Source organism: Chlorocebus sabaeus, chromosome 27, assembly GCF_047675955.1.
Source record: "Chlorocebus sabaeus isolate Y175 chromosome 27, mChlSab1.0.hap1, whole genome shotgun sequence".
NCBI classification, from domain to species: Eukaryota; Metazoa; Chordata; class Mammalia; order Primates; family Cercopithecidae; genus Chlorocebus; species Chlorocebus sabaeus.
The window spans coordinates 11,478,446-11,490,002 of record NC_132930.1 but is presented as its reverse complement, the minus strand read 5'-3'; the positions used below and the strand labels follow the sequence as shown (position 1 = coordinate 11,490,002).

General features: G+C 40.8%; 1 protein-coding gene across 2 annotated transcripts in view; it reads right to left on the bottom strand.

The window, feature by feature from the left end:
- Positions 1–1,156: 1,156 nt before the first annotated feature.
- RFC1 (replication factor C subunit 1) overlaps positions 1,157–11,557 on the bottom strand; it is a 77,219-nt gene continuing 66,818 nt past the window's right edge. For both annotated transcript variants that reach the window (XM_008017619.3, XM_008017620.3), the window contains exons 20-25: positions 10,734–10,888; positions 10,508–10,625; positions 7,957–8,102; positions 5,342–5,555; positions 3,546–3,737; positions 1,157–2,538 (exon numbers count right to left, since the gene is read on the bottom strand). In XM_008017619.3, the coding sequence (XP_008015810.3) occupies positions 2,455–2,538; positions 3,546–3,737; positions 5,342–5,555; positions 7,957–8,102; positions 10,508–10,625; positions 10,734–10,888 (909 nt within the window). In that variant the 3' untranslated portion in view covers positions 1,157–2,454. The remainder of the gene's footprint in view (positions 2,539–3,545; positions 3,738–5,341; positions 5,556–7,956; positions 8,103–10,507; positions 10,626–10,733; positions 10,889–11,557) is intronic.

Below are 11,557 nucleotides of genomic sequence, written 5' to 3'. Positions count from 1 at the left end.
GCATTTACCTCTGCTGAGGTTTCTGCTGCTTTTTGTTTAGCTATGCCCTGTCCCCAGAGGAGGAGTCTACCAAGGCAGGCCGGCCTCCTTGAGCTGTGGTGGGCTCCACCCAATTCAAGCTTCCCAGTGGCTTTGTTTACCTACTTAAGCCTCAGCAATAGCGGGTGCCCCTCACCCAGCCTCACTGACATCTTGCAGTTAGATCTCAGACTGCTGTACTAGCAATGAGGGAGGCTCCATGGGCATGGGACCCTCTGGGCCAGGTGTGGGATATAATCTCCTGGTGTGCCGTTTGCTAAGACCCTTGGTAAAGCACAGTATTAGGGTGGGAGTTACCCGATTTTCCAGGTGTTATGTGTCTCAATTTCCTTTGGCTAGGAAAAGGAATTCCCTTCCCCCTTGCGCTTCCCAGGTGAGGCGATGCCTCGCCCTGCTTCAGCTCTTGCTGGTCGGGATGCACCTGCAGACCAGCACCAACTGTCCGACACACCCCGGTGAGATGAACCCGGTACCTCAGTTGAAAATGCAGAAATCACCCGTCTTCTGTGCCGCTCACACTGGGAGCTGGAGGCTGGAGCTGTGCCTATTCAGCCATCCAAGTATACAGTTTTATGCTGCAAAGATACCATGTGGCATCAAGTGGCTCCAAAAGACCACATCACTGGTGGCTCCAATGAAGACTCAACCCCAATGCAGACCATTCCGATTCACATCCAAACTGCTGCAGAACCACCAACTGCCTCCTTCCATGAATCTCAGTCATTCACCTCATGGTCACGAGGGCTTCAAAGAGGAATCAAACAGACCTATGCCATCCTCATAAAGGGCATATTTACAATTTCTAATTCTAAAAGAAATGCTATTTATTTTACACACATATTATCCCAACCTTGTGTTTAAAACATTTAAAATTATAAACAAAATCATAATAAACAAGTGAAGGACACTATGCCGCATCCTGGCTGCATGGAGAGTCAAGTCCCTCTCCTGGGGGCTGCAGAAGAAGTAGGGAGATGTGACTTACATATCCAAAAGGCATAGAAATGGAAGAACATGAATAGGAAAGCCAGCCTCACCCTACTGGTGAGAAAACCTTTCCCGAACCAGAAGAGTTTCAAGACAGACTTTAACAAAGACAGGGTCGTGACTCAGCAGGCAAGGGCTTAGGCAATGTTTTATTTCCATAATGAATTAATCTCCAAAAAGGACATTTTTCACACTGGTAAATACAGTTTAAATGTCTCAAGAACTTTGTCTCATCACCCAAACAAGACTACCAGTTCCTTAAAGCATGGAATACGATCCTTATTTTATATTCATTTAGTATATACCTCACAGAGGTAGCACAGACCTCTGAGCATTTACCAACAAGATTAAAAAATAGACATCTAAATTCTAGGCTAGGTCCACAGCCTCAGGGCCACTCAATATATTCGGTTATAGGAATAACCCAAACTTCCAACAGGGTTTGTGGAAGCCATCACAGGATGGGACTAGATCTCCCAGGGGCAAAGTGAACGAAAGCCAATGTTCATTTTGTCCCCCACCCTAGTGAACTGAAGAGCCTGACCCAGCCTGGTTCCTACTGGTTTGAACCTGATGGGTTGAGACTCCAGAAGGATAAGAATGTCTGAGAATCTTCTGCAGCCCCCCACACTGCAAAGTCCCATAACAGACCTCTCCTTGAAATCCTATTCACAGCAGAGATCTGGTCAGCACACACAGGAGTGAGGCTGGGAATCCCAAGTTCTGACTCCTCGACTGCCAATGTTATGTTTCACACAACAGGTGAGTAAGGAATACAGTGAGCTTTTTAATCCAATCATTTGCAAATTAATAAGTAAGTAATATACCAACATAATATTTTGCTGTACAAGATGACAATCTTAAAAAGAATTTATACATGTATCATGTGGAACATTTTTATTCCTAATTTATACTTTGAAAGATATCTGACAATGTACAAAGAATACCCAGTTCTAGGTGATGACTGTTTTGTATAATCATTTATTTACAAAATTTCACCACATAATAGGAACTACCTTTAAAAAAAAATCAGCATTGGTCCTATAAAGGCCATTAGGATAAATTCTTAAGCCTACAAAAGACGCCTTAGTACTACTGCTCCCAGGCTCAATATCGTTAACTAAAATCTGACTCCAAGGCCCAGGCGTAGTTTCTAGTTCCAATTCTATAGTCATTCAAAAGCATATCTAACTAGATTGACAAGGGACAGTGGAGGACCCAAGCAGTCCTATCAACCTCTATAAGAGGTGTACATAAGCCTACTGCTCATACCCTTCTAGCCATACCACCCTTTATTTATAATGGGACACCAGGTCATCCCATTATGCTAAAACATGGTTGCTCTGGGAAAAAACAAGGCTTTCGCTAGACCAGCTGGACTGGTCAGAAGGGAGAGTAAAAAGTGGCTGTCGCTAGTGAAAAATGGTTTCATTTCTTCGAACTTTTTCCTTTTCCTTTTCTGGGCTCCTTATCTTTTTCTGGTTTTGAAGGCTTTGAAGGTTTTGTCTTTTTCTGTTAGGGGGAGGGAGAAGATAACAAAATAGTTAATAGCTGTGTTTATGAGTAAATGAAATAAGTTCATCTCTACAACAAATCTAATCTTTACCTGCAACTTAATTAAAGAAGGGAGGCTGCAAACATCGAGATCTTGAACTACTGCGACCCATGAAGCGCTTACTTTCAAGCAACAACTGCCCTACTTACAGCCTCTAAAAGCTGGCAGTAAAAACTGAGAAGGTATTTAGAATTTAGAACTAAGATCTGTTCCCCATGTAAGGCAGTTTCTTGGATTTAGAACAGAGGTATACTTAGAAAAGACAAAATAAGCAAGAGGTAATTGACAAATAGGGTAATGTTTAGATGCAGAATTTCCTCTTCTTTTAGTTTCAGATTAGAGGTGTAAACAAGTCATTTTGTGAAAGTAGAAGAGAGGGAGACCACCCCTTAGGGTCTACATGAGCCACAGTGAAGAAGGCCACTATTCCTACTCCTGCGTATAGAAAACAGAAATGAAAGGCAAGAAGCACCCACACCCAGCAAAGGACAGAGGAGGATCGGACGAGTTTCCTTGGCTCAACCAGCTGTAAACAGCAGGCTGATACCACAGTTGGCTTTCATCTTTCCCATCAAAAGACAAGAATATTTTGCTCTGAGAAACTTCTACAAAGCAGCTTAGTGGCTATAGCAAAACATACACAACAGAAGAAACTGTTTTGTTAAAAACATTTTTCTTGAAAGCATATACCAATGGCCAGATAAATAAAAATGGTACTTTTTCTAACAGAACATATGGCCATCAAAATCATGTCCTGTTTTCTTGCCGTTTGGCTCTTCGACTACTATAAGAAACTGTTTATAAAAATGAAATCTCTACCTTCTCCACCTTCAACCATGATGAACAAAAAAACTTAGAAGTATTTTCAATTTATTCTGCCATGTGCTGAAAAGGCCCTATTATTCACCAGGCAAGAAAAGATCATCTATTTTGAGGTTCTCCTGTTGGTGGCTTAAAATACTACCTTGATCATGGCATCAGTTTCTATAGCATCTTGGTCTTTCTCATCAGATTGAGAGTCATCTTCATTTAACTCTTCATTGTATTCCGAATCCAGGGATGGGCTTGTGCTGTGTCTAGATGCCTTTATAGCTTGAAGTGAATATGGAGTAAGGTGGGCTTCCTTATTGTAAGCTCTTGTGAAGGCTGCTTTCACCTACATGAAAGGAGTAGATGGAGTTTTTAAAAATATAAGTCCCAAACAATTATTTTAAACTCTGGAAGCCTAAAGAGACCCTGAGGGCCCCTTGCAACTGTTTGCAAAGTATTTATGTATATACATGTAAATCTAAGTATGTGCATTTTTCTATGGATAAGTTCCGTATTTTTCATAACATTCTTAACAGAGCCCATGACAAAAAAGACTCAAGGCCAAGCGGGCTCACACGTCTCCATGAGAATCTTGAACCCAGGAGGTGGAGGTTGCAGTGAGCTGAGATCGCGCCATTGCACTCCAAGTTGGGTGACAGAGTGAGATTCTGTCTAATAAAAAAAGGATTTGGGAACTTTAGGCAAACAAACAAACAAAAGGTCACTTCAAGTTATCATGTTTACCTATTCAGCATTCTCCACATTTCTACAAAGTAGTAAGCAAAGTTAGTCAGTGAATCAGTAAATCAAAAAGGGGCTTGGCTGGGTGCGGTGGCTCATGCCTGTAATCTCAGCACTTCGCAAGGGCAAAGCAGGCAGATCACATAAGGCCAGGAGTTCGAGACCAGCCTGGCCAACACGGGAAAACCCTGTCTCTACTAAAAATACAAAACTTAGCCAGGCGTGATGGAGCACACCTGTAATCCCAGCTACTTGGGAGGCTGAGACAGGAGAATCACTTGAACCTGAGAGGTGGAGGTTGCAGTAAGCCGAGATCGTACCACTGCCCTTCAGCCTGGGCAAAGGAGTGAGATTGTCTCCAAAAAAAAAAAAGAAAAAGAAAAAGAAAAAAAAAAGTGAGGGGAGCTCATCATAAGATATAAGTTGGCCTTTAATTTCCACAAAACACAAGATACCTTTTCCATAATAATAGTAGTTACTTCAAAATACTACGAAACTTGAAAGTCTTACCTTCAAGCTTCTAATCATAATTCCTGAATTAGTCCATGAATTCTAACAATGGATGTCTGCTGTGAGAATTTACTGATAACCATAAAGTCAGGTCAAAATTCTGGAGAGGGCAAACTAGAGAGACTGAGTCTTCTAAACGCATTCATTACACAGGTGCAAGAGTTGGGTACTGGATGTTACATATTCATGATGTATCACTTTAGTTTTTTTGTGCTCATTATAAGAAAAGCGGGGATATATTATTACAGGGAAGATTATCCAACTGGAATAAATGCTGAATCCACAGATTAGGTAGACTAGGAAAAAGAAAATTTATACAAATCCTCAGCCAATAAACACATTTTATTTTTACGACCCATTACCACCAGAGCTCACAGCTCAACTTTTAATTCCCTAAGCTCATCCTCTCACCTTTTATAAAGAATATATTTATATTTGCTCCTCAAATTTCACTTCTTGTTTTTCCACTGAGCATAAAGCAAATATAAAAATACAAATTGTAAAGTTAAGTCCAGAAGTCTACTCTGAATACTGCATTCAAATAGTATCTATGGAAAATACAGGTCATAATAAGCAACAAGCATTTAAGGGGAAAAAGAAGTAAATCTTTTTATAAAGCATCTAAAACACCTCTGAAGTACTGTCAGTACAAACCTGGTATTAGAAAGTGATGGAGAACCAGTGAGTGACATGATTTACCTTGGGATCCAGCTTTGAAAAGGGACTAGGTTTGCCACCCCAGCTGCTAATTTCCATGATATTCTCAAAGTCTTCTTTCATCAAATAATATGTGTCCATAAGTGCAACAACATCCTGTACCCCGTCGACTCCTTGTGAGGTCAAGGGCTGTACAAGTGCATCCCTTAGATGTGACAGATAATCCATGTTTACAGTCCTTTTGCTGGAGTAAGTTCTGAAACCACAACAAAAAAGACATAGTCAACAGCAAAGTATCAACTTAAGTCATACTGTGCATACCAGCACTGTGTTAATCAGGCAGAGTTCCATCCAATTTCAATAATGCTGAATGGAACGCGTACTATTTGACAGCCAGCTGGTGTAGTTTGGAAAGCCCAGCACCACAGCATGAGGGTAATGGGTACACATCACATGCCCAAAGGAAGTTTTCTACTTACCCACATCAGTAACTGAAAAACAAATATGGACTCTACCCTACTCTTAAGGCCCAGGCAACAGAATGTTTCTTTGTGTTCATAAATATGACTCGTTCCAAGTTCCAAAATATTAAAAGCATCAGTAGAAGACAATGAAATTCCCTATCTCAAGTGTGTGAATGTGTGTAACACCTTTTGGTCTCCAATTATAACATACAAAATCATATATGAATATTTCCCTCATATTTCCTAATGGTGCTACTCTGAAATCTTCAGTTCTAGAACTGGGTTTTCCCCAAATCTAAGAAAATTGCAGAGTGTTCCCACAAAATCAAAAAGTGATCCACACTGGCCAGAGGAAGGTTTAGGGAAACAGTCTCTGGTCTGCTAAGAACTAGAATGTTATCATAAAATGACTTTCTTTCTCTCTTAAATGTTGTCACTTCTTAAAGACAGAAAGCTACTGAACAAAATAATATTTCAAATGCCACCATCCTAAATCTTTCCAACCCAGCTGCCTCTATCTTCAAACCAGGCAATTATATGCATACATATTTTTATTTATTTATTTATTTATTTATTTATTTTCAGACGAAGTCTTGCTCTTGTTGCCCAGGCTGGAGTGCAGTGGCACAATTTCAGCTCACTGCAACCTCCGCCTTCTAGGTTCACGAGGCTCTCCTGCCTTTAGCCTCCCGAGTAGCTGGGATTACAGGCGCCCGCTACCACACCCAGCTACTTTTTTTTGTATTTTTAGTAGAGACAGGGTTTCACCATGTTACCCAGGCTGGTCTCAAACTCCTGACAGGTGATCCGCCCGCCTTGGCCTCCCAAAGAGCTGGGATTACAGACGTAAGCCACTGCGCCCAGTCTGTATACATATTTTAAACAAGCAACCTCAAAAGCTGTTGGTATCAGAACCAGCATCGGAAGCAGAAAGAAATGATTCTTTACAAATTATCTATGGGTCCTGCTCCTGCCTTCAAGGAACTGAATGTGTGAACCGCAAGAAGCCACAGCTTTTCTCCTGATCAGAAATCTAGACTCACCCTTGCAACTATTACCTAGACAGAGTTTTTAAAACTCTCCTATTTCAATTTCATCCATTTCCTCTACATTGTCTTCCATAATTAAGCACACTAGTACTTAAAGGAAGTAGTGTGAGTCCCTAAACCATAGTACCCCCAAAAATCATGAAACCATTTCCAAAATTGTTCTCCTACAATGTTTACAGTATCATCATTTTCTAGTAGACTCACAGAAAAGTCAAAGATGCCATTTAGGGTACCTAAACCAAGGGTTCTTAACCTCAGGAATCTGTAATTCCCGAAAAGTGTTTTCTTTGTGGATCTATGCATTGTCAGGGGAATAAAAATCAAAGCATTCAGATTCTCAAAAGCACCTATGACCCCCAAAAAGGTTACGAACCAATAATAAGATCACACTTGCATTTTTTAAAGAAGAGAAACAGACCTACAAAAAAGTTCAGTGACTTGATCAGGGTTAAAAAGTAGGGAGGTCTTAATTTACTTTACAAATTGTGAATTCACTATAATGCAGAGATCGCACTACTGCATTCCAGCCTGGGTGACAGAGTGTGAAGAATAAAAAAGAAGAATCCATAATATTTATGTATATGCACATTTTCCAAGTTTCTAAAGTTCAACAAAATTGTACCAAATGCAAGTATTTTTGAACTTCCTTAAACTTTTCCAAGCACATTCGTTTTCAGTGATGTGAGCAGCCTCCTCCTGTTGCATGCTAAACTGTTATTTCCAATCCCACATGACTAGGTCAGTTTACTACTAGAGAAAATTGGTAAAAAACAGTTTGTTTCTTTAAATAGTTCAATTATTTTCCGATTAATTATTCTGAAGCTGGGAAGCTATTCCCACTAGTAATAGACATAATAACAATAACAGTGCCATCTCAGACTTCTGCAGTCTTTAAAATTTTAAATTATGACATCTACCGTTTTATTCTCCAAAGTATTCTTTTAAGTGGTGAAACAAGAGTTATACTGATTATAGATGATAAAACTCAGCCCATAAAATATAAGGAACTTATCCAGGATCATTCATCTAGTTAGCAATAAAATAAAAACTAAAACACAAATCTTTTGACTCACATGATTGTTACTGGATAAAGGCCAAATACATCAAATCGATAAAATACCCGAAACAGAGTAATCCCACCTACCTGAGACTCATATGCAAGGCCAGGTCCTGAACAATACGATCGTGTTTGCCTGTAGACGAGTGCTTCCCCAGCCAGCTCGGGAAGGTGGGAAACTGGGTCATGAACCCTCTCATCAACTCTCCAGGAAGAACACTGGCATAAATGGCCTGAAAAAAATCAATTGCAGTCCAGAATTTATGTTTGGTACAAAGTTATTTCCTTAACAGTCATTGGCTTCCAAACAGTCTATGGAAGATAAAGCAACACTGTCCCAAATACCTACCTACAGGCCAGTCAGATGCTTTCTCTAACTCTAATCTGTTGGTACGGGAAACTTCTCCCAAAGAAAACAACAGACTGTGGTACACACCTTGATCCGACGCGTTATGGCTCACAGGGAGATCATCTCGCCAACTCAGCCTCCTCAAGCAACTAATCTCAACATACCAGTTACCTCACAACGTCACAGCAAATAATTACTTAAGAGGGATATGATGGTCTTTAACATAAATGATTGACAGCATAGGTAGATTAAAGCATAGAGACTAATGATTAGAGTCCATTAAACTGGCACTTGAGAAAAGTTTTTTAAAAATGTATCCTTAGATGTCTTCTATGTCTAGCGTTTTCACTTTCTTAAAGACTGGAATTATAGTCTACATAAGTTTTGTATACTACTTATTCTAGTAATTCCCTCACAAGCACTTTTTCCTATTAGACAATCTTTGCAAATAGTTTTGAAGGCTATAAATACTTCCTCAAGAGAATTCATCATCATCATTCTGCTGCTAGACCTGGAGATTTTCTCTAACTTTTTGTTACCAGAACACTTTTGGAAGTATTTTTGTACATTAAGGTTTTCCTGTGTTAAAACATTATGCCTTTGAGGTACAATTATTAAGTAAACAAAACTAAACACATAAAATATAAAAGAAAAGATTCTGAGCCAGGGGCAGTGGCTCATGCCAGTAACCCCAGCACTTTTGGAGATGGGCAGACAACTTGCGCCCAGGAGTTCAAGACCAGCCCGGCCAACATGGTGAAACCCCGCCTCTACAAAAATAACAAAAATTAGCTGGCATGGTGGCGCACACCTATAGTCCCAGCTACTTGCAGGGCTGAGGCGGGAGGATCGCTTGAGCCCAGGAGGTCAAGGCTGCAGTGAGCCGTGATCACACCACTGCACTGCAGTCTAGGTGACCTTGTCTCAAAAATAAAAATAAAAAGTTATGTGTCTCCAGAATGAAATTTTGTTTCTTGTTTTCAAGCAATGTGTGGGTAGAATCAAGAGAAGCATTAGGCCTTCTGGAAGTGTCTTGCTTATTTTATTACTCAGGCCAATAATCCTGTATAACTATACAAAAGTCAAAAAGAACAAATAACTCTCTTAATTACAAATGTCTACCAAATTCTGTTTTGAGTTAAAGATCTCAACCTAAATACAGTACCCAACAGAAAACTGCTTTTTTAGCAAGGAAGACGAAAATCTGAATGCATGCCTCAGAGACACGGCTGCTGGCCCGCCCTAGCTGCACTGCTTCTAGGAGCCGCTACTCAGTGACCACCTGGGAGAGCCAAGAGTGACCACAAATAAAAAAAACAAGGATTCTTAAGTTAAAACACAGCAAATAAAACTTCTGATTCACATCTTACAACCAAAATCTAACATTCCTATTTCTATGTATCCATTTACATTAAAATTTTTTGAAATATGGATAAATAAGACCAGATTGGGCTGAGCACAGTGGCTCATGCCTGTAATCCCAGCACTTTGGGAGGTCAAGGCAGGCAGATCACAAGGTCAGGAGATCGAGACCATCCTGGCTAACACGGTGAAACCCCATCGATACCAAAAATACAAAAAATTAGCTGGGCATGGTGGCGGGCGCCTGTAGTCTCAGCTCCTCAGGAGGCTGAAAGCACGAGAATGGCATGAACCCAGGAGGTGGAGCTTGTAGTGAACCGAGATCGCACCCCTGCACTCCAGCCTGGGCAACAGAGCGAGACTCTGTCAAAAAAAGAAAGAAAGAAAGAAAGACAGAAAGAAAGAAAGACAGAAAGAAAGAAAGAGAGAGAGAAAGAAAGAAAGAAAGACGGACGGACGGACGGAAGGAAGGAAGGAAGGAAAGAAAGAAAGAAAGAAAGAAAGAAAGAAAGAAAGAAAGAAAGAAAGAAAGAAAGAAAGAAAGAAAGAAAGAAAGAAAGAAAAGGCCAGATTAAGAAACAGACAATAGTTACCACAGAGTATTATAATCTGTAACAGACTGTATTTTTGCCTCAAGAGCCATAACATTTATCTGGTATTTAAAATAACTACAGGATTAGCTGGGTATGGTGGCAGGCACCTGTAGTCCCAGCTACTCAGGAGGCTGAGGCAGGAGAATCTCTTGAACCCGGGAGGCAGAGCTTGCAGTGAGCCAAGATTGCACCACTGCACTCCAGCCTGGCGACAGAGCAAGACTCGATCTCAAAAATAAAGTAAACAAAATAAAATAAGTACAGGAGCTAAAAGCTATTTAGTTCTCTTTTCAGTAAAGCAGAGTCTGCACTTTAGGGAGAGCTCTCTGCTCACCTGCGTAGGCAAAAGACTCCAGTTTTGCTTACTCCGGATCTGGCTGTCCACTAAGTCACCATCACATATGCTGTCTGCTGCTCTGCTTAAAAGCATCAAGTGCTTTTTCATGTCGCCCCTGCAGGAAAGAATCAGTCTGGATTATCTCACTCTCCACACCCCAGGTCCCTCCTTCACGGTGCTAGGAGGATATTAACCATGTCTCTCACCAGCTCTGGACACTCACCCTGCTGCTACAGGCTTCACATGTATGTAATTTTCCTGGACAAAGAGGGGTGCTATTGAATAATCATGAAAAAAGAGATCTGACTTGTCCATAAGTGACATGTGAGCAGTCTCCTCTCCAGCTGCAAACACTTTCCGGGCAACATCAAATGGGCCCTGAAAAAAAAGAGGGACACACCTATTACAATGGCCAAAATTCAAAACATTAACATCACCAGATGCTAACGAGGATACGGAACAAGAGGAACTCCATTCATTGCTGGTGGGAATGCAAAACTGTACCGTTTGGTAGTTTCTTACAAAATTAAACATACTCTTACCATATGATCCAGCAACCACGCTTCTTGGTATTCACCCAAGTGAATTAAAAACTACGTTCACACAAAAACCTGCACATGGATGTTTATGAGCAGTTTTATTTATAATTACCAAAAGCTGGGAGCAACCAAGATGTCCTTTTAGTAGGTGAATAAACAATTTAACTGTGGTACATTCACACAATGTAATATTATTCAACAATAAAAAGAAGTGAGCTATCAAGCCATGAGAAGACATGGGGGGGCTGGGCATGGTGGCTCACCCCTGTAATCCCAGCACTTTGGGAGGCTGAGGTGGGCAGATCACTTGAGGTCAGGAGTTCGAGACCAGCCTGGCCAACATAGTAAAATCTCGTCTCTACTAAAAAAAAAAATTGGCCAGGTGTGGTGGCAGGCGCCTGTAATCCCAGCTACTCAGGAGCCTGAGACAAGAGAATCACATGAACCCGGGAGGCGGAGGCTACAGTGAGCCAAAAGTCATGGAAGAACCTTCTATGCTACTACTAAG